General features: G+C 32.6%; 4 protein-coding genes and 1 long non-coding RNA gene across 5 annotated transcripts; 3 read left to right on the forward strand and 2 right to left on the reverse strand.

Moving 5' to 3' along the window:
• The first annotated feature begins 2531 nt into the window (after positions 1-2531).
• LOC134276431 (high-affinity choline transporter 1-like) lies at positions 2532-5755 on the forward strand. Its single transcript, XM_062758690.1, has 7 exons — positions 2532-2697; positions 3166-3273; positions 3423-3578; positions 4037-4185; positions 4337-4619; positions 4832-5061; positions 5204-5755. Exons 1-7 carry the CDS (start codon positions 2532-2534, stop codon positions 5753-5755), a joined length of 1644 nt encoding a protein of 547 aa, XP_062614674.1.
• A 3161-nt stretch (positions 5756-8916) lies between these two features.
• Positions 8917-10318, forward strand: LOC134276432 (E3 ubiquitin-protein ligase TRIM71-like). Its single transcript, XM_062758691.1, has 2 exons — positions 8917-9999; positions 10298-10318. The coding sequence occupies exons 1-2, from the start codon at positions 8917-8919 to the stop codon at positions 10316-10318; spliced, it is 1104 nt and encodes a 367-aa protein (XP_062614675.1).
• A 1-nt stretch (position 10319) lies between these two features.
• Positions 10320-10970, forward strand: LOC134276433 (uncharacterized). The gene has a single exon (XM_062758692.1). It carries the CDS (start codon positions 10320-10322, stop codon positions 10968-10970), a length of 651 nt encoding a protein of 216 aa, XP_062614676.1.
• An 8437-nt stretch (positions 10971-19407) lies between these two features.
• On the reverse strand, positions 19408-20134 carry LOC134276409 (uncharacterized). The gene has a single exon (XM_062758666.1). The coding sequence runs from the start codon at positions 20071-20073 to the stop codon at positions 19618-19620; it is 456 nt and encodes a 151-aa protein (XP_062614650.1). The 5' UTR covers positions 20074-20134; the 3' UTR covers positions 19408-19617.
• Positions 20135-20596: 462 nt separating this feature from the next.
• Positions 20597-23095, reverse strand: LOC134276411 (uncharacterized). Its single transcript, XR_009994031.1, has 3 exons — positions 22970-23095; positions 20936-21031; positions 20597-20697 (listed from the first exon to the last, which is right to left on the reverse strand). It is a non-coding gene; the product is annotated as an uncharacterized LOC134276411 (long non-coding RNA).
• Between the last annotated feature and the right edge of the window lie 1362 nt (positions 23096-24457).

Raw genomic sequence — 24457 nt, forward strand, 5'->3', positions numbered from 1 at the left:
AGAAACAATAGTTCACTATCTGGATTTCTTAGTCATGTATTAATTTTATATTTCCTTTTTCTCAAATATTTGATACTACTTTCTATGAAATCCAAAGGAAATTAAAATTTTCATATTCACAGAAAGTTTTTTAGTATATACTAGTGGTTTCTTTTATGGAGTCCATTTTTCAAACTTTAAATATTGATGAATGATACATTTTTGACATTCTATTGTAAAATTTGTTCTATAATCATGTGTTTTTATGATACCATTACATGTACAACACGTATCCTATTTGGCAAAATATTTAACTGGAGTTTCTGCAAAGATATATAAAAACTAAAAAGCAAATTAAGCATAATAAATATCATCTTTCATTCAAGTTAGATTACGTTAAGGGATACTGGTATACATGTGATATAGAATGAGGCTTGGTAGAATATGAAAAAGTCTGTCGAACAAGTTAACATATCACACGTGCATATTTTTATACAATAAAATAACATATTTTTCTTATGTTTATTCAAATTTATCATATTTTGCATATTTGATACTTTTTAATTTGTGTATATTTATTGTACAGTGTACATGCCAGTATTTTTTGAAAAAAATATTCTAGTTTTTATTTTAGTATTGATCCCCAGAAACAATAAATTACTCCCAAAAAGTACAGGTGTTTTATATACTTTTATAAATCTGGTATTAAGAAGGAAGTGCAAGCTGGGTCTGCATATTTTTGTCTTTTTTTTTTTGAAAATTCATATATAGCAATTCTATAGATATTTCTGACTTTCATGGATAACTAAAATTAAAAAATTAAATAATCTGAGTTTATTGTCAATTCAGTTTTGAGTTTTTGAGAACAAAAAAAGTATAATGGGAAAAGGAATTTCCAAATAGTAATTATCGAAATTGAAGATTGCAGACATCCAAAGAAGGGTGCAAACCATATTGATATACAACGTACATTATGGAATATAAATATATGACAAGATCTTTCAAAATTAAGTATCATCTTTTAACCCCACGAGTCTGACCCATAAATTTTACCTACACTGTAATCTTAAAAGGTTTAAAGTGTTGCTGGTTTTTGAATCTGTTACTTTTGACGTGTCCCCGTAACCTTCACTATCAAGTTTAATCTAGTTTTTCCCCCCCACTCTTTTCATAAGTAATAACGATTGAATGAGAAGATAGAGCTCTCATATTTTACAATAAACATATACATTACCTGTGACAATACCGGTACCTCTAAGAAATAAATATTATTTTTGAATAATGACTTTGACCTAAAAGTTTAACACAGTTATCCAAAAATATCATCTTTGGCCATAAACTTTGCTCCAGAAGAGACAGGGCTTTCATTTTTTTTCGGATTATGATATTTGACATCATGAACTTGTTCATGAAGATTGATGCAGTTTTGGGAAGCTTTAATATTTACCGTTCATTTTATTCATTCATCATAGGCGTCGGAACCGGGGGGGCTAGGGGGGGGGCTTAGCCCCCCCACTTTTTTCCAAATATATACTTAGTATAGACATTGAACATATCTTCGTAAGTTTAGCCCCCCCACTTTCCACAGAAACGTCTTAGTATAGGTTAAAATTGGGAAAGTGTTGGTGTTTGGAAGAAAATTTTTGGTACTGGAGTTCGAACCTTGCCCCCCCCCCCCCCCCCCCCACACACGAAATAGGATTTTCGTGTTTGGGAAATAGACATTTCCTTTTTTTTTTTTTTGCTTGTCAGGTTTTTTTGGAGGTACAAAAAATTTTTTCTTACACTTAGCCCCCCCACTTTCAATTTGCTTCCGACGCCAATGTTCATAAAGTATGTGTTTTTGTATGATACCCAAACAAGAAAGGAAACGTTTACAATATGTCTCAATAAATTAAGACACTGAAAGCGGGGGACGTAAATTCTTTGCATTTGTATACTCCCCCCCCCCCCCCTCTCCTCTGTCAGACGATATTTGATCGATAAATCGTCATCATCATCATTCAAACAGATGATGAAAACAGTTCAGTATCAAATGTCCTTTACAAAAGAAAATGATTTTTTCAATAGAAATTTAAGAAATTATTTTTTACTTTCTTCATCTGTACATTTTGTAGGCCTATTGTCTTGAATGTACATTTCTGATATTAGGAAAATGCATTATAGTTGAACAAATTTTAAACACAGTAACACAAAAAATTACAATGGTGATTTTTTTTTTCTAATTTCACAGACAAACCACTCACCTGCTCAATATAATATCTAATTCATTCTTCGACAGAAAAAAGCAGAGAAATCGAGGAAGACATTTACCTCCCCCCTCCAATAGTAAAAAAATATAAGATTACTAAGAGAAAAAGTTCTTGAAGTTAAATTGTTTAGAAGGTTAATGTAGATTAACATTATCCTTGGTCAGCAAAATTATAGAGTTGTTACCTTAAAATACATGTAAATATTATCTCATAATCCCTACTCCTATCTGACTTGACAACTTACATATTTGAACTGTATCTAAGATATAACACCATAATTTAATTCTGAACAAGGCAGAAATGGTTCTGAACGTCCCCGGATTAATTTCGGTCATCATCTTCTATATCGTTATCCTGGTCATCGGATTATGGGCGGCCCGCCGGACCAAAGGGGAGACAAACAGCGAGAATGTGATGCTGGCGGGGAGGAATATTGGTCCATTTGTAGGGGTCTTCACCATGACGGGTAAGGATTAAATTATATACATGTAGTTCACAATGACGCGAAGAGGAATTTGGGATGTTAACATTTCGTATTTTTGGTACTCTTTAAAGTCACAAAATTTTATTTGTACATAAAAATTCAATATTGTATCCAGTATTCGATTTTTTTTTTATCTGTATAGTATATTTTTCCTAATTTTCCATTTGCATTTGACATTTTATTTGATTCTATTTCCCATTTGTATTACTTACCAGGTAGTATCTACTAGTATATTACATTTGATTTCCATTATTTTTCATTTGTAATTTTGTATTTATATTTATAGTCTATAAATTCCCATTTGTATTGTATAATTTTTCATGTATTTTCCCATTTATAAAATAATTTTTTTTACCTTTAATTTCGGTTTATTAAGTGTGTATACTTTCAATAAGAATAAGGTCATGGCACGAAAAATGACGATCTGTACATGTTTTTGTATGATCAAAGCTACGTGGGTCGGAGGTGGTTTCATCAATGGTACAGCAGAAACAGTGTACAGGGATGGCTTACTGAACTGTCAGGCCCCGCTGGGATATTCTCTTAGTCTTGCAATTGGTAAGAAGTAAAAGCAAACATTGTACAAATATAGTATTTTGATGAGGCCAATTGCTATAAAATCAGGTTTTTTCTTGAGAAAATTTTTCGTTCTTTGCGAATAATATTGGTTTGTTGGATTTAAATTTTTTGTCACACGAAATTTTTAGGAGGTTTAGCTTTTGCTCGAAAGATGCGACAACAAGGATATGTAACAATGCTGGACCCCTTCACCCGGACCTACGGGGAGAGAATGGGAGGACTGATCTACATACCGGCACTACTGGGGGAGGTGTTCTGGTCAGGGGCCATCCTAGCTGCTCTGGGTAAGTCAACCTAGTCCAGGGAATGACATGTTAGTATAAAATACAGGTAATATACATCAAAGTAGGGGGCGAGTCCTCCACATATTCATGTGCATGTATCAAAACATCATTACAACTAATTTTTTTATATGACAAAGAGATATCTTCAACTTTTCAATAGTCATATTTCCTTTTATAATGTAGTAATATCCCGCATGCGATCAATTTTTAAACCGAGACAGGATACTGATAGATAAGTTTATTCTACAGGGATCCCAACAACCTCATTTGAAGTTAGCATTTGGTAGATTCTATAGACTATGGGCGATATAATGCCCTTGTTAGTAAATATAACTAATCATTTAGTCGTATTTTAATGACTTGTTTCATATCAATGGTTGGGTCATTGTTTGACTTTGGAATGTTCCATACGTTTAGAGCAATGCATATAAAGGATATTTATTCTAGCTAATTTACAGGGAGTACACTTCGGGTGATTATAGGACTTTCCCACGAAGTTTCCATCATTTCCTCCGCCTGTATCGCTGTCTTCTATACTCTGTTTGGAGGGCTTTATTCTGTGGCTTACACTGACGTCGTACAACTCATTTGCATATTTGTTGGTTTGGTAGGTATCCAAAATCAGGTATCCTATTTCTACATTTTAGGATCAGTACAATGTATATATTAACAAAATCGAGTAATTTAAATCCATAAATTTTAAAGCATATGTATACTAGACGTTCAAACTGTCATGTTGTCAATGGCTGCACTTGCAGTGGATTTGTGTTCCGTTTGCTATGGTCAACGACGTGGTAGAAAACATATCCGTGAATTCCACCACTGAGTGGGTCAAAGGAGTGGATCAAGAAGAATCAGGCGTGTACATTGACTCATTTCTCCTGCTTATCTTTGGAGGGATACCCTGGCAGGTCTATTTCCAGCGAGTGTTGTCAGCCAGAACAGCCCGAGCTGCTCAGTATTTGTCGTTTTTAGGTGCATTAGGATGTCTCATCATGTCTGTTCCATCGGTTTTATTAGGCGCAATAGCCGTCAATGCAGGTGAACTTGATTCTTTAAAAATGTTATACACATCCTATTGTAATTTATCATACAAATTGGTTGAGTTTAAGTTTTATTATCTTTACCAACATTTTTAGTGTATAAAATACTTTTACCTGTCATCACTCAAAGTTTAGGACTTATCATCTTTTGGCCAAAATTATATGGATTATAAACGATTAATTTCGTAATCCATATTTTCTGAATTCTAGATTGGAATAGCACTGCTTATGTAACAAGAGACAACTTCAATGTATCTGATATCCCAAACAGGGCATCCGATATTTTACCCCTCGTCCTACAATACTTGACGCCAGACTGGGTCTCTTTCTTTGGTCTGGGAGCAGTGTCTGCTGCTGTTATGTCGTCTGCTGACTCTTCAATTTTATCTGCCAGTTGTATGTTTGCTAGGAACATCTACAAAATGATATTTCGACAAAAGGTATATTGTTTAAGTTAGAATTATATATTTCACTGCAAAATTAATTATTTTATTGCATAGTTTCTCGTCAATTTATCAATTTCTTCTAAGTCTCTTGTGCTTTAAATTAAAGCAATTATTTTTCTTTTTCGTACAATTCCAGGCTTCTGAAAGAGAAATCATATGGGTCATGAGATTTGCAATATTCGGTGTTGGGGCTTTGGCGACAGTGATGGCGATTAATGTCAAGTCCGTCTATACTTTATGGTATCTTTGTTCCGACCTCGTTTACGTGGTGCTTTTTCCGCAGCTTCTTTGCGTCACTTACCTCAACTACGCCAACACTTACGGGTCTCTACTGGGATACGTGGTCGGTATGTTTTTCCGGATAGCCGGAGGGGAACCAACTTTAGGCATTGATGCTCTAATTAAGTATCCTTACTACTCAGAAAAGCATGGTCAGATGTTCCCCTTTAAAACTCTTTGCATGTTGATGTCACTTGCAACCATTGTTTTTGTTTCCCGTTTGACTCACTTTTTGTTTGAAAGAGGAATCGTGCATCCTCGTTTTGATGTGTTTAAATGTCGAACTGTCAAAGGCATTGAGGACGACACAGCTGAACCTGAGAATCAAAATGATGTAAAGTCTGCGGAATCGTTTGTTATATATAACTCCGAGTTTACAAAGGTCATAGAGGAAGTAAGAACAACCTGACATATCTAGTTCTCATTATAAATAACAGATCATGAAATTACAATGAATATGATGTATTTGAAATGATGACAATTTAAAAAAAAAACTTTTCTATGAGAAAATGTAACTATTGAGGTGAACGTCTTTAATGGGTTAATTGTTATACCCGTTATATTCAGGTCTAAAAAATGAAAATAAAATCACATCATGGTTTTTCACTAGTCAACAGTTGTTGGTTGTATGTCGTTTTACGTCTCATTGCCATTGGAGAATGAAGGGCTTCAAATATTTTACTCTTACTCGACATTCATAGCCATTGCTAAAATAGTCATCCCACAGAAAAAAGTACCACACGATTAATCTGATCTAACCTCGTACCGGTATAAAACAGATCTGACATCATAATCAGGCAGAAATCATAATCAATAGTGAAATGTGGACAATGCACGTCTGCTAGATATGTTGTCATTTCTACGTAGAAACCATAGTATTCTATTAGGCTATTGAACAATGAAATATCTTATAGTTCCATTTACAACATTATCTGCTGATTGCAAAAACTAGAGGCACTGTGAGCAATGAGCTCATTAAACCCCCACCTCATATATGAATAAAATGGCAGTGTCCATGTTTTGCTATGGGAAACCCAAAATATGTGTCGGATCAAAAAGTAAAATATATAGGAGGTGCACAATGGCAATATGTAATACAGATTTTGTGAAAGCCTCATCAAATTTCATTCAGTGGTACGAGAGGATAAGAGAGGGGAACCCCAAAGCGTAACAGACGGTTTTCAAGCGGGGGGTATAATAAGAATTAGAATTCAGTTGCTGGAGGACGAACACGAACAAATTCAAAGCTTTAAAACTTACTTTACCCACGAAATCAAAGTACTTTGTACTCTTTGGCATTGGGTTTCACAAAGATTTCACTATTTTTCCAAATTCCGGTTTTCTTGAGAGCTATATGGGTTTTTAGTAAAGATAACAAAGGCCCAAGGAAAATACCTAAATTTTGTTTGCGGCCGATTTGATGCATTGCATCAATTTCACACGTATGAAATGCATGGCACTGAAGAAATAGGCAGTGAAAATCAGTGTTCCTACCGAGCAAAGAGAGATAAGCCTACTTTCTATTTCGACACAGCAGTGTTCCCGCCATTTTAATAGGAATCAATGATGTGTTTTGGTCTTCACAGGAAACGGTAAATATTGTTGTTTTTATACTACATACTTGTAATGCATTCAGTTTTATAGAATCTGTTAAATATCTGTCGCAAGGTTTAAAAAAATATAGGAAACTTTTAGTCTTATCTGTTTATATCATACACATTTTTTATGTAAATTTTATAACAGAATTTTTAACACGTTTCACTGGGAACTACCATTTTTGCATTCCGGGATTCATTTATTTTACACCAATACAAAAGATATAAATTGACGTTAACTGTTGAATGTTTTACATGTATACATGTATGTATTGGTACAAGATTATACAGTGAAAATGTCAACTCTTTAATCAAAGGCACGATAAAAACATGCTAACTTGTTTATTGTTGACGAGTCCTTGAACTTGTTCAGTGCGTCTGTAGGAGAAGATAGGTTTATTTCGCGTGTGACCCACAGGAATCGTATGTTTGAAAAATTTACAATTTTTAATGTTCACGATCTGGACACAGTTGACCACATGTCAGCTGGACAGATTTTACAAATGTATAAAGTTATGCACATTGAAAAAATTTTTACATTAGTATTTAAAATAGTTCGTTTATATTATTAGTTACGATAACAAACATATGTAGTAACACTTTACCCCCAAAAAAAAAAAAATAAAATAAATAAATGAACACCTATTATGTACAGTATTACGTATAATAAGATAATATAGGGTATCCCTGTATCATTTAAAGTTTCAGTAGGTGTGAAGAATTCCTTTTGCTTTCGGTGCAACTAATCCATAATTTATTTATTCCAAACTTTCAATAAATCAGTCAATAAATTAAAACCTACAAACAAATTGATATAAAAAAAATTAAAAATTAAAATATGACGCTCCATACAAGGATCGAACCAAAACCTCGATTGGACTGCCAGGACTGGTACGCAGTCAACTGAGGAGCACAGTGACACTAATACATGACACTATGAGGTTGGGTTTCTCTTTGGTCCTCGAGTGTTCTCCGAATTTTAACAAATGTTCAATTGTCTCCTTGATTTAAAATACAGATTACATTTACTCACATTCAAATAATGTTTTAAAAGTATGGAAAAATGTCCTAGAGAACGCAAAGTTTTATGGAAGAAAGTGTTAAAATGTTACATGTTGTATCAAATGAGGCATTTTAATTTATATTTTAACAAATCAAAGCACAATATCGGGAAAATATTCTTCTTTTCTATTTCACAGGAATCCGATAGGCCTACATCTAAAGCATGCTAAAATATCATGTGACAGTTCTATAATCTTGTTCACTTTTCAAATGTGCTTAGAATGCTTCGATCTTTAAATGTGGATATATTATTTCCATACTGACATCTTTTCCTGAGTCCGTGGCCTTGCTGTCCTCATTGAAATTATAAATAAGAATCACAATGTAAAAACATGCCCCGTAATGTAACTTTTATGACAATGTTTAAGGAATCACTGTCTAGTTGGTAAAGTATGCCAGTGTTGATATCCCTGGCATACTTAACTATACTATAACTAGACAGCGATTCCTTATATATTTCCATTTCATTGTGAAAAAATTGTTAATATAGATATTAAAATTCGAATAAATTTAAATAACACAAGGCCTTCCATGTCAATTTTAATAGTACCCACCCACTGACGTCAAACACAAAGACAGCTGCACGAGATTTACATGCATATTAGACATCCTTTCCGTCAGCCACAAAAACAGACACACGGGATTTACATACACATCTATTAGGCCTCTTTAGCTCCTGACGTGTCGCTACCCGAAATTTACATGCCCATAGAATGACCAAGAAATTAAATCTACCAACTTTCAAAGAGTTGTCACAGTCAGAGGGGGAAAATGGAAATGGAAAATTATTCTGCTGTATATATTAAGCATTGAGATGAATACAAATGTACTAGAATTGAAATCTGCATTTTACTTCTAATCATTTTGATAAAATATTGGAACTTTCATTTGTAGATAAATAAAATACACTCCAATGGATCTGCATTTGAGCGCCCAGGATGTACCCCGCTGTGACCTGTGTGAGAGCGCCTTAGCCTCCACTCACTGTGAACTCTGCTACGTCAACCTTTGCAGGCCTTGTATTGGTGAACATATCGGAGATGAATATACCAAACATAAAGTTGTCCCCTTCAGTCAGCGGAAATCTACTTTGATCTACCCAATGTGTACAACTCATGGCAGTCAGAGATGTGAATTTCAGTGCAATCAGTGCAACATGTTTGTTTGTTCACACTGTGTTTCGTCTGAAATACACAATGGGCATACATTCTCAAATCTATCTGAAATCTACAAATTCAAAAAAGAAATAATACAAAAGGATAAATGTGAATTTGAAAGCATTATCTTTTCTACATATGAGGCCATAATTACAGAGATAGAATCTGGAGTTGCCAAAATAGATGGGGAATATGAAAACCTTTCAGAAGCAGTTATAAAGCAAGGAGAAGAGTTGCAGAAAGAGATTAAAAATTCTGTAGAAGAAATGAATGGTGAAATTAAAAAGATGAGAACTAAACACGTTGATATTCTGCATGATCATTTAGAAGAAATGAGGAAGATACGTTCAGATATTCATCAATCACTGGAAACTCTGAGAGAAGTCACAGAATCAAATGATGTAGCCCTGGTAATGGGATTCAAATCGCGAAACAAGGAATTCTTTCGACTTCCTCAAAAAGTGGAAGTGACAGGGCCGAAGTTTGATCCCAAAGAAATAGACAGACAACAGGTTAACGAAGTATTTGGGACTTTATTACCTCTTTCAACTAGGTCAGTGGAACATGGCTACACAGTAAAAATGCCTGTCAAGCATCTTCTGGATGACCCAGAACTCATTGGGGCTGTTGACACGGGGAGTAGGAAGTTGTACAGTGTTTCTTGTTACAGAGATGTCAACATCTGGGTTAGTGGAAGATACAGCACCATAAAGTGCTATGACAACCAAGGATCACTGATAAAATCAATAGAAATAATATCAGATGCATGGCCAAGTGATATAGCCGTGACAAGTAATGGTTATTTGGTTTACTCTGACTGGGCAACAGGGACAATTAAGGTCAGACGAGACGTTCCTCAAAATCTGTATTGTATATCTTTGTAATGTACGAAAAATATTCAAAATTTTAGTAACATTCTGATTTCTAAACCAGTTTCTACACCTTTTTAAACAATCCAAACACTTAAACATTTGAAATTGGAAAATTATTTTTCTTCCCCAAAGGATTATATAACAAAAACTACCCCTGGTATCTTGCAGAAATGCCTGGTAAGGTACCTCAATTTTTTGTGAGTAAACATGTTTAAGTAGAAATACTTCAATGACAAACTCTTAGAAAAATTTATCTATTATTAAGGAACGTCTCGTCTGTCCTTAACATGATAGAAAATGGCCAGGAAAAAGAAATCGTGTACCTAGAGGAATGGGAACCTCAAAATCTCTGTGTGACCTCATCTGGAGACCTCTTAGTCACCATGAACAGTATTGAGGAGTTGGAAGAAGACGGGGATGAAGCTTCACAAGAAGAGACGGTGCAGTGCAGAATTGTACGTTATTCACTGACGGATTCCAAAGAAAAACAAATCATACAATTTGATGACAAGGGAAATCCTTTATTATCGGGAAACCATAGTAGTAAATATATATGTGAAAACAACAACTACGACATCTGTGTGGCAGACTCTGAAGCTGGCGAAGTTTTGGTGGTAAACGAAGAAGGAAACCTCAGATTTAGGTATAGCGGTCATCCATCGGCTGTTAGAAACCAGCAGAACCAGCTGAAAGAAGATTCCAGAAAGATCAACACATTCCATCCAATCGGTATAACCACCGACAGCCAGAGCCAAATCCTGACAGCAGATTGTCCGAATCATCTTATCCACATCTTGGACAAAGATGGACATTTTCTGCGTCTGATCGATAATTGTGATCTGTACACTCCACATGATTTGTTTGTGGACAAGAATGACATCCTTTATGTAACAGAACATTACATTGGGAAAGTGAAAAAAGTCAAATATTTGGAGTAAGCATACACCTTGTTGATCAATTTATTTATTTACAAACTTTCTGTATTATGTTCCTGAACAATAGATATAATAAAAGCAAGAAATGCTTGTTTTATGCCATTTTCTTATTTTTATACATTGAAAAATAGACCCCAACTTCAAAAAAAAAAAGTTTGTAGAGCTACAGTTGCATAGTCACTTGCTTCGCAGAATGGGTACTGAAATGTGTTCAGCCATTTCCAAAATCTGTGTCAACTGCAGGTTTGTATGAATACTTAGGATAGATGACTATTTAAATAATAAAATGCTTTCTTGGGTTGTTAGGACGGGAATTAATGTCGTAGCTGTTGCAGAGAAATACATAACCCGCATAATTTCTTAAACAATCACCGGTATTTTCTTTACATATAAAGTATTACAAGTAACAAAATTCGATACATGTAAATGATGAAATATAATAGGAATGGAACAGCGTTGCTTCATGAAACATTTGGAGATGACGAACGGTATTCAAGATAAAAAGTCCATAAAACAATACAAAATAGGAACAGACAATTGCCATAAAGGAGTGAGCATCCCCTGCCGACCGGTGTCGCATAATATTTGGTCCGCCTCGTTTAAAGGTCCGGCCGGACCAAATACGATAACAAATTAGGTCCGCCTTTTATAAGAAAAGGTCCGGCCCGTATAAGAAAAGGTCCCCCTTCGTTTTAAGGTCCGGGTGGTGCAAAATGTTTTAATCTTGACTTTAATATATGAAATTAAGGCTCGTTTGTTTATACTTTATGATGAAAGAAGGATTTACCCTTCTGTGTTTTATTTTTTGTACAACATACATGTAACTCTACACAAAAATCTACTCGTTTAGTGTGCTTTAAGCAGTGCCGTTTAGGACCATGATTTCTTTAAAAATCATGCCACAATTATTGTGCAAGTGTTTGTTTTTCCCTAGAATTTGCTTTGTGTAAATTAGTACGATTAAAGGTGTGAAATCTGTCGGTGTGTATAGCTAATAAAACAATGGGGGTGTGACGTATTTGTTTACCTGACAGGTACCCACAGGTAGAGCCCGCGGCAGATGGCGCTGTCATTGAATGGTCGGTGAACCTAATGGTCATGTGTTAGCTAAAAATACATATCAATAGATCTGATTTTTTTTAATTAATAAATTATGCTAAGGAACAAAATATTCAGGCGTACACTTCAAAACTGCGACATTTATAATAATTATAATCATACATGTATAGTCTTTGTAGTAGTTACCCCATATCATACTGTTGGTTATGTGTAGATACCCGATGGGCGTGGTCATAATGACACGAGGGAGCGTAGCTCCCGAGCTGTCATTATGACCACGTCCATCGGGTATCTACACATAATCAACAGTGTGATATGGGGTAAATGACTTGTACCATAGTTTTCAAAAATCATTCATATGTAAGTCAGCTTAGGAATCGGTCGGACTGGTTCGCGTGATTGAAACATTAAGTGTTTGGTTTCAAATATGCATTTGGATTTTATATGATTTTACGCTCCTTCGTGTCCTTCTGACCACGTCCATCGAATATAGGGTAAGTGATTTGTATACAATATACTTTTCAAATTTTGCTACAAATTTTGTCCTATACTCGGCACTCAGGGTCATTGAACAGTCAAGGGATCTTCCTGTCAACACCTCCTGCGACACGGGACCTCTGTTTATACTTTATAGGTCTCCACGTCCCACAGTGGGATTCAACTTCTTATTAGTTGACTCTAGGGCAGGTGATTAAACCACTGGGCCACGCAAGCGACATAAAAATTAAACATCTAAGCCCTTTAAAATGTTTGATTTATGTAATTGAAAAAATAACGAGTTTGGTTTCAATGATATATGTTAATTTGATATGACTTTTTTTCCCGTAAATTTCAATCGTCAAAATTACATACTAGTAATTTAAATTTATTATGAACTTGGTTTAACTGAAATTTTTGTCAACCTGATACAAACTTTGCCGTGCACAGTGGTACGTTGATTGAAATGTTTGTTATGTTTTAATTTAATGAAAATTAGATATTTGATCGGCTAGATCGAAAAGGTTATTTATGTACAGTAGTGTACACTTGTTTTTACGTCAAGTATGTACCGTGTTTCCTTTGTTGGTTATCAAAAGAACGATATATTGATATCTACTAAGCTAACGTCACCCTGGTCATTACTAGGGCTGGGACGATACAACTTTTTCTATATCGATACGTATCACGATATTTGAGCCACGATACGATATGTATCACGATATGTTAAATTGCCTATAAATTTTTTTTTTGCATTGAAATAAATTATTTTTTTGCAAATAAGAATAATTTATTAAAAATAGTTGTTTATATGTTGTAAAACAAAAATAATTTACTCAAATGGTGTTAATTATTATTTATTTGAAATTATTTCATATCTATATTTATATTTAACTCATTTATTTTATATATTAAACCCCAAATGTTAAATAAACAAAGAAAAATAGAAGTCAGATTTTCATGGGCGATATTTCGATATTTCTTTTTATGTATCGATATGCGTATCGTCCTCACATGTATCATGATATATCGATATCTCGATATATCGTCCCAGCCCTAGTCATTACACTATTTAATTTTTTTTTTTTAAATCAAGCGATTTCTGAAGTTTTTTTTCTTCACTTTTTATTAATGGCCGTTTTTAACTATTATTTATTACAAAATGCTGTATACAATTGAAATTTTTACCCCTTTTTACTCTCCAAATTTTTGTATGATTGTTTCATTTAAAAACCGTGCATGATCGTTTTATAAATAGTTCTTTTGTCCCGACTCGATGGGCGGAGTTATAGAAAAGTGTGGGTTATGTACAGAAAACCCACACTTTTCACAAAAGAAATCACACCTCACTATGGTACAAATTTGAATATTTAAAGTGAAATATCATGGCATGTCTGAGCTAAAAATTAAAAATACTAAATTAAGCGTAGATTTACATGAGATTTGATATTTATGTTCAAATTAAAATTTTCCCCGATATTGAACTTAAATATCCCCACGTTTCTATTAGTTTAATTCAAACTACATGTAATTGAATTAAATCTGTGTCTGATTTAAATTCCGAGTCGATAAGAATCGGCCATTATTTTAAATCTCTGATATCTGTGAAACGCGATTTATTAAATTGTTTGATTTTCATTAAATGTTTCAGTCTGCATGCCAATTCGGATTTTTTTTTTTTTGTTGTTGTTGAAATTTTAAACTTTTTATTTCCGACATTTTAGTCATTTCCGACATTTTTCAGGAAGTGCTTTCCGGTAATGAAAAAATTATTAAGAAAAAATTATAGACTGTTTAGTAAATCAAATGTCTTGGACATAAGTTCGGCGCAGTCTTTGACATTTAATTTAGTGAACATCAAATGCGATGAAAAAAATTGCCTGCTCATTAAACTCTGTTAACTAGACTTAGTGCTTCATGTAGAAATGTATATACATGTATACAGAACTTTTATATGAAAAATGTTGTGTATAATAAATTCTTTCAAAATTCCGTTGTTATAAAGGGAAAATTTTGGACAGGGTTTATTTTCGTAGCTTGAAAACTTGAGAAATAGACAGGGCGGACCTTAAAACGCAGTTATCAGAAAAGGTCCGCCCTCTGTATTTCAGATATTTTTATGTTATAAAGGGAAATTTTTGGACAGGGTTTATTTTCGTAGCTTAAAAACTAGAGAAAGGGACAGGGCGGACCTTAAAACGCAGTATAATATAAGGTCCGCCCTCTGTATTTCAGATATTTTTATGTTATAAAGGGAAAATTTTTGGACAGGGTTTATTTTCGTAGCTTAAAAACTGAAGAAAGGGACAGGGCAGACCTTAAAACGCAGTATAATATATGGTTCGCCCTCTGTATTTCAGATATTTTTATGTTATAAAGGCAAATTTTTAGACAGGGTTTATTTTCATAGCTTAAAAACTAGAGAAGTAGAGAAATAGACAGGGCGGACCTTAAAACGCAGTTATCAGAAAAGATCCGCCCTCCGTATTTCAGATATTTTTATGTTTTAAAGGGAAAATTTTGGACAGTGTTTATTTTCCTAGCTTGAAAACTATAGAAATAGACAGGGCGGACCTTAAAACGCAGTTATCAGAAAAGGTCCGCCCTCTGTATTTCAGATATTTTTATGTTATAAAGGTAAAATTTTGGACAGGGTTTATTTTCGTTGCTTAAAAACTAGAAAAAGGGACAGGGCGGACCTTAAAACGCAGTTATCAGAAAAGGTCCGGCCTCTGTATTTCAGATATTTATATGTCTTAAAGGGAAAACTTTGGACAGTGTTTATTTTCGTAGCTTGAAAACTTGAGAAAGAGACAGGGCGGACCTTTAAACGCAGTTATCAGAAAAGGTCCGGCCTCTGTATTTCAGATATTTATATGTTATAGAGGTAAAATTTTGGACAGGGTTTATTTTCATAGCTTAAAACTTAGACAAAGGGACAGGGCGGACCTTAAAACGCAGCTATCAGAAAAGGTCCGCCCTCCGTATTTCAGGTTGTTTCTTAGATGCTGACGAGAAATTCTAGTATACCAAGCGAAGGACAAGTGCACTTAAGCAACACTTAATGGGCCCTTTTTATGTGCCGTTTTACTTGAAAATATAGTAGCAAATCGTTCTCTTTTTGGTAATAGTTAGATACTAATGGATATTTCCAATTAGAAAACACGCAGAGCATCACCTAAATCAGCATGGATTTGAAACAATTTTTAAATACTCGTACCCATGTATACACTAAATCCGGAAAAGTCGTACCGAACCTTCTTTGAGTTTCATTTATGTAAATCAAGAGGAAAAGACACTTGATGGTGGATCATAGTCGGGCGTGTTTGCGGAATGTTACTTCTTAATTGCGACAAATCTGTTTTAAGAGCCAGTCCACGAGAAAACCATGCAAAATTCAAAAAATCGTCCAAATGGAAGGTTGCAACTTGGGAGTTTTAGTGGCTTAAAATTTTCTACATAAAGGTAGAAGTCAGAATACCCACAAAAAAATGTCGAACCCTGCATCTATTTTTAGTAACAGCTAATTTGCATATTTGACGAAAATCACACAAAATTTATTGGAAAATGTATACAAATTGATCAAGTCAAAAAGTTACCTTTTGTCATCAGTTTATTTTCAAATTTTATTTTATTTTCAAAGTCATGGTCCAATTAACACAATTAATGAGGAAAAACTTAATTCAAATAAATATTTTATTTTTTACACATCTATTTATGGATCCTAAATAAATGAGTATGATTTTTTAGCCATATTTAGATGCTCGTTTCTCTCAAGACCAAGGTTGAAATTAAATTAAATTAATTGCTACTTTAAGAATGATCTAAGGTCTACTTTGTAGTAAAATATTGAGCTTGGGAAATAATATCTACATGTCGTAAATTAACTTTGAAATACCATGTTTTGCTACAATTTCACATATTTTAAATAACAGTTTTTTACCATATTTTTGGATTATTTCTATGGTATTTAAATGAAAAAGAGAAGATTCTTAATCTAATATATTTTTTAGAAGAGGAATAACTGATTTGGATACTTCATATAACTTTCTTTTGCTTATTTTAGCCCCTTGTTACCAATTTGCTGGAGTTAAATTGTTATCTCCCCTTATTGGAACTCTTTAGTATTATTGGGTAAAAAGTGACAGGTATGTCAATATGGAAAGAAGAAAGTCATGTATGATCATTTTTTCTTCACCTAGGGAGTTGTTGTGGAGCATTATTGCACTAAGAAAGAGGGAAAACTTATTTTAAGATATGTGAATGTAAGAAAGAAACAACAACTTAGCTTGAATAAACAAAGATCAGGCCCATAGGAAGCAATTTCAGTGTGGTGGAGGGGGGACAACCTACATTATCAACTACCAAGAATTCCATAGAAAGTAAAAAAAAAAATAAAAGGTCATCAGATGTTTTTTTTTTCTATCTGGGGCATATACATGTAGTAGCTATGTTTTCTATAGGGTCCTGTCCTACATGTACATGTATTTCATGGTAATTAATAGTCCGAAAAATCTGACGTTTTTCTGGCTTTTTTACGATTTTGATATTTTACATGCCAGGTAAAAAGCCAGGAAAACGTCAGATTTTTCCGACTAGGTAATTAACAGTTACAGAATTTTTCCCAACAAGTACAACTGAATAGGAAATTAAATCAAATAATAACAGAATATTTTTTAATCAAAATATACATTTGATATTTTGTTTAAGGCACCTGGCCCCTGTTCAAAGTCAAGATCATTTTATTCACTCAAACCATTTCAGGTACATGAGGACAATGAAGAATATTTACAACATATAAATTCAGGTCAGAGGTACGAATATATGATATACATAATCAGAATATGAAAAGGGAAAGAAAAAAGAAAAACACATATGAAACATGTAGTAATGAAATAAGCGAGGGGAAAAATCATGGAGGACTGACTAACTAAAATCATATATTTTCAATATAAACGTACGTAGTTTTCTTAGTGTCTTTAGCAACTTGCTTTGTCATCAGTTGAGAAAATATAAGAATACAAATAGGTATTTGATTGCATACTCTCAACAAATTCAAAAATAATTGGTAATTTCAATCTACATGTAAATTGTTTACGTTTCATAAATTTAGTGTGTCATTGAGTTAACCAAACACCGTCATTCCTAGGAATATTTTTAATTTTACATTACATACTTTAAACTACTGTTTACGTAACATTCATATATTGAAAAAGTCAGAACTCCCATTAAAAATCATCAGCTCAAAAGGAGATGCCACCGATTTAGGTACCCCACCGATATAGGACCCTCTACGATAAATATTGGCAAAATTATTCGGGGGAGGGTACTATCCCCCTCCCCCTCCCAAGAAAATATGAGTCGTTACTGCAGCCAAAACTTTGCCAGTTTGCAGTACAAAGTGGTAAAAATTTAAAACCGGCTATAAACATGATAAAAGACTGGATTCATATTCATTCAAATTGGGGGGGGGGGGCTATCAAATTTTGTCAAAATTATTTTCAACACATTATTAATAAAATTGTATAAGGCGATGTAAATTAATATTTGATACTTTTTCTGAATTACCATAATGGTATTATTAATACCATTGCAGAGAAAGATACATGTAAATTGTTTTGTTTAAATGTTATATGTATCCACTGAAAACAGTTGGGGGAGGGGGCGTGTCAGTCGATCAAGGTCAGGATATTAAATATACGAGTGTATCTAGTACCCAATCGTTTTATCCCATCCACCTCCCCACAATTCACATACTAATATTGAAATGGATAAAATAATGAAAAATGATAAGGGTTCTGGAGGGGTGTTGCTAAAACGAGGAACGGAAAACGTATTATATTTTTTATTTTTGATTAAATCACTTTAAATACACAAATTTATAAACAATATGTTATATTTTATAAATTCAATCCCCCATTATTTAATTCAAGTTGATTGATTAGTGTTCATAAAATCTCTTATTCACGAAAATAGCAGTCATAGCAGTGACTTAACTCTTTCCTTTACTTATAACTAGTCTTAATATTGTTTACAGAGTGTATGTAATGATTAGATTCGAAAAAAACGTGATTTGAAATAAATAATATTATATAATGCATACATACAATAGAATTATGGTTAGAACGGTACCTGGTGAAAACGGCACCTGGTGAAAACGGCACCTAAATTATGCAAAACGGCACCTAGTGAAAACGGCACTTGGTCAAAACGGCACTTGGTTAAAACGGCACTTGGTCAAAACGGCACTTATAGAAAAAAGTATATATGTAATGACAATTTGATATATATATTGATATATATTTGCATGTTGGCATATAGATATGTACAGTTTATAATTTTTTTTTCTGGGAAGGGGGGGGGTCCATTTTTTTTCCCAAGAAAACAATATATACATATAAGTGAATGTCCTTATATTTTTACATATTTTTTTATTCCTTAAATGTGCAAATTTAATTACTAAATATGAAATAAATTTCTTTTTATTTCATTTCTTTAAATATATATCCATTCTGGTATTAATATCCATATCGTCATTCTCACCTTATAGCCTCCTTTTTATAGTAAAGATATAACAGCATTGTTTTTTTAATATAACTTTATTCATAAAAAAACATCAATAAGCAATAACAACATCATCTTTTATTACTTTGAAATTCATTAATTAAAAATAGACAAGCATATAATTTTTAATTTGCTTATCTATAAGTAAATTCCTATAAAACTTGATAATATGTAATAGCTACTATTAATGTAAATTATTTTAAATAATAATGATGATATTAACTTTATTTTGTATTACATTATCATAAAATAGCATTGTTCTCATAAGATGTTCAGCAAAAATCACATCACAAAACTATTAAACATCACAATCACATATAGCAATCATAAAATAGCATTGTTCTCAAAGTTCATACCAATACTAATAGTTACATGCACTGCAAACATATAAATTAAGTTTTCATATTCATACAATCATCAATAGGATACGTACATCATAAGATGTTCAGCAAAAATCACATCACAAAACTATTAAACATCACAATCACAATCACGTCAATAAAGTTCAGTCGGGAAAATGGAACACCTTCCTTAATTCAGTTCATCAATATTACTGGGCAGGGGGTCCATACACAACGGCGCACTCCTTCAGTAGATGACTTGCAGACAGGCTTCTCTCGCAATACCGCTCCCACAGATTGAACAGCTTCCCCTGGATCTGCCTGCTCTTCTTCCTTTGGTAGCGCTGGAGTTTCCCCTCTGTAACCAATCGGAGCTGGACAGGAATATCACTGGCCTCCGCGTACAACTCCTGGATTAAATGGTAGAAAGGCACAGGTCCCCTTGTGGCTACACACGTGTTGAAACGGTTGTGCCACCCCTCCACGTCATTGTTCGTCCTCACAGAGGTCATGAATACGGTCCAGTTGTCGATGGGGAACACAGCACTTCTAATCCAGGTGTGGTACACGTAGTCCATGATGGGTTGCAGTTGCTCTGGTGCCCTGGCATCAAGCCTGTCAAAGGTGTCCTCGATGTGCTCAGGGGGGAGAAAAGGCAGAGACATGACTTGTCGAAGGAAGCGGTACACCTCATTCTTCTCGTTGTAGGCCGTCTGAAAGGAAGAAAGTAAAATATAAGAAAAAGTAAAATATAAGCATAAAACATAAACATAAACTATGATCATTTATAATTTCTGTATTATTTTATAATTATTATACTATAAATTGCATTAGTTAACTTTATATAAATATATACTACATATTAAATCAAGTTAAAATATGAATAATACTACATATTAATTAGTCTTGATTTTAACGGCGATGTGCACTCCAGGTTGTCCAGGATGAACGTGGTTTTTTCTGCCAGGCTTGAATGAAGCACCATCCTGGGTGATGGTGGCTGGGCAGGAAACTGTCTTGGTCCGTTTGGAACACCTCCAAAGAACATGCTCATCCTTCTCATTCTGTAATAAGAAATACAATATCACTTTTATTATGAATATTATGAATAAATGTACTAAACAAAGAGAAAAAAATATTTATATATAAAACTTTTGTCCAATTTTGATTTTATAAACAGTGAAATATGTTGAAATCAAATTATGTTTATACCATGGAGCATTGGCTGCAATTCCACTCCAGCTCATCCGAGTTCTTCACCAATCGACGATACTGGTCTCTGCTGATCCCTATAATTGATAATTTGAAAATATAATACGATATAAAATGAATATTAAGGCTTCTTGCATTACATCCGACATATAAAAGATATAATATAAAATAATTAAGGCTTCTTTAACTTCATTGATCACCATGTAAAAAATATAATATAAAATAATTAAAGCTTCTTAAATTACATTGATCACCATTTAATAAATATATTTTCTAGATCTTGACCTTAAGAAATATCTAATAAATAGAACTTACCAGTGTTGCATGTTCTGTGCTGCCATAAATTACATGTATCACACTGAATGGCCTCTTGTCGGGGACGTACAGTAGTTTTGCAATGCAAACAGTTGTCTGGAAAAAAAAAATCACTTTTCAACATTCACATGTATATAATGTAATTTTCTCAGTAAGGAAACATACAATGAGGTTTTAACAGTGATTGATAATCAAGTACTAATTTATCATTATGCTAGCTATTACTTAAGGTGGAATGTCCCTCTGATAAGACAGACAAATCTTCTGATAAGAGAGATAACTTTCTTCAGACATTTTGTCATGAAATTCAGTGAATTGTCATGTCAGAGTTGGCAAGTTTCATTCTTGAGAATAATTTCAGAATCAACTCAAGCAACCCTATTCTATGCTACAAATGTTGATTTCTAGTTTCTATTGCTAGTATGTTGATTAATTATTTATAATAGTTTACTTAAAACATCTATACTTAGTTCCTTTAAACAGTTTAAATTGAGAAATATCTATCTCTTTAAGTAGATTTCTTTTAATTGTACAGAAATTTCAGATGCAGTATTGTTTATAAAATTTAGTTAATATTTTGTTTCATTTAAAATTTCGTACAGAAATATTTCTTCTTAAATATTTTAAAATTTTATTTTGGTTTTGTTGATCATAATTGGGTTTAGATTACATACAGACATACCGATTAATCAAAATATCACATTTTACTTAAATGCTTACTATGCTTAAATTTTAGATGAATGGATTTTGAACAATTCTAAATAATTTTAATGTGTGAGCAAGTACAATCCCAACTTCAAATGAAACGAGATCTTTTAAACAACTTAGACGCTCTATATAACTTCGATGTCAACCAAATTGTTGATAACTTTAGTGATATCTTCATGAATTATTAAATTTTATAATATCAACATTGTATTTTTCATCTGCAGTTATAAATAATTTTTTGGCACTTCTATATATAGTAATTTGTAGAAACTTAGAAAATGTATACTTATTCAGATTTTATGAATACATAAGTTTTAATTAGTTTTTCTAAGATTTTTACAAGTGTGTGCAATGCATATTTTAATATTCAATAAAGAATAGTGAAACACACAATAGTATATGTTTGCAAATTGATAATCAGCAGAATGGGGGAGGTGTGAAATGGTCTTTTGTTTCTTATTCCTACATGTGTATTCTAAGTAAACATTCACTAACTGGCTTCTAATTAGTCATCTGTAACTGGCACCTTATAACCCCCCCAAAATATACATGTAATAAGTTAAAAAAAAAAATTAAAAAAAAAAGATGAATAAACCAATTTGTTGAAAACTTCTACTATATGACACATACATTATTTTGAATATGTTGTACAAATGAAAAACAAAAATGCTATAAAATTTGTGTCAATACAACTCTAAATTATCTTATTTTTTAAAAATGTTGAAAATTATGAAGTTTAAGATATTAAGAATATACATCAATTAAATACTATACCAAACAAATCTTAACTAAATCATCACTTTACTCTTTTGCAATATATAATACTTTAAATGATTTCTTTCACAATCATAAAAATTTAATTATCAAAAATTTATGATTATTAAATACATCTTAAATGCTAAATTTATAATTCTTGTATATATACCACCTAAAACTACCCTAAATTTGGCATCATCATGAAAAATATAAGAGTTTTTTAATAACTAGCTTAAATATATTTCTTAACTAACTGAACTACTACATATACATATAATGATTTCAAACTACATTATTATTTTCATAATGTTAGAAAAATAAACTCAATAATTATTGCCTACTATTTTTGCATATATATACCACCTTAAACTACCTTAAATTTGCCATTAATTATCTTGAAAAATATAAGAACTAAATTTTAAAGAACTTTCCTAAATATTTCTTTACTAATTGAACTACTATACATAATGATTTCCAACTACAATATTATTTTTTATAATGTTTAAAATATATAACTGTAAGGTATAATAAGTAATACTAATTTTTCATAATTCTTAACTAATAACTTACCCATCTTTCTTCTTCTTTTCTTCAGTGTAGAATGGTAAACAGGGTACACCAATCCCAAATTCCCGGCAGTGTCTCATCATTACCCCCGTAATTATGCAACCACTAGCTACTTAATAATCCCTTTGATCAATCAAAGAAGAAGACTGTTGAACACATATTATTTTAATTGATAGCAGTACCAAATTAAATATCAAAGGATCATAATTAATTAAGATATTGTCCAGTTTGTAGAAAATAATTGACAGATAATTTACAAAACATTAAAAAATCTAACTATTGTATAATAATATATTTTAAAAGGAATTAATTATTTTTTTTCTTTTTTTTTTAAATATTTTTTTTAAATTTTTATCAGTAATAATATAAAAATATATCATGTTATAAATTTAACTGAGAAAACACCAATTTCCCATATAAACAACTCAGGAAATAACAAAATAGAAAAAAATGAAATAAGTGCCGTTTTGACTACTCTCAAGTGCCGTTTTGACTAGGCCTAAGTGCCGTTTTGCATATTTCCCAAGTGCCGTTTTCACCAGGTACCGTTTTGACTTGTACCCCATACAATACCCTGTTAAAATTCTGTTTTCATCTGTGTTATATATGTTAACCTTAAACTGCCGTAAAGGTTTCCTTAAAAAATCCGAAAATGTGAAAAAAAAAAATAATAAATACATGTAAATGTAAATAAATAATGTCGGAAATGAAAATATAATTGTCGGATTCCGAAATAATAACAAAAATTGTTGGAAAATGCAATCCAAAATTCAGGAAATGAAATGCAGAGATCTAGTAGATATAAGCCTTTGAATAGGTAAGAAACAGTGTTAATTTAAAAAAACACAGGGTGCATGGTACTTTAGGTTTTCTCAAACGAGACAATTATAGGCTAATCCCCAACTGCCCAATCCGGAGGCATGTTGTTTTTACAATAACGGGTGTAGGGTAGTATACCGTGACATAAGCAACTGTCACAGTGACCCTCCAGTTATTGACAACAATATTAAACGTATAGAATGACAGATTTTTAAAATTAATATTATAAATAAATATATTCTGAAAGATGTGAACTTTTTTGTGAGTGGAAGTCGAACGTTTGTCATGTTTATAGGAAACAGACTTGTAACTAAATGATTCGTGTTGGATTAACGAACATTCATCTGTTCATTGCATACTGATTAATCTGCCACTAAATAAGGCGATGAAGGTAAATGTATGTACATTTGTATTCTAAATATTATTTATATGATAATGTTGACATTAATGTATTAATTTAAACGACAAAAGAAGCATGTCCCATCTTCCCGACAGGAAACTCGATCAATACATCTATACAATTCATTCCTTTATTTATGTATTAATTTCTTACCTATTGTTTACTACATTCTTTTGGAGGAAACACTAGCTACAGTGTATTATAATATGACTTTATATCATTAATTAATTTTAAAAGATTAGTTTTTCAATTAATATCGAATGAACACATGC

This window comes from Saccostrea cucullata, unplaced genomic scaffold (assembly GCF_032062105.1).
Source record: "Saccostrea cucullata isolate Sc308-1 unplaced genomic scaffold, CSIRO_AGI_Scuc_v1 ctg349, whole genome shotgun sequence".
NCBI classification, from domain to species: Eukaryota; Metazoa; Mollusca; class Bivalvia; order Ostreida; family Ostreidae; genus Saccostrea; species Saccostrea cuccullata.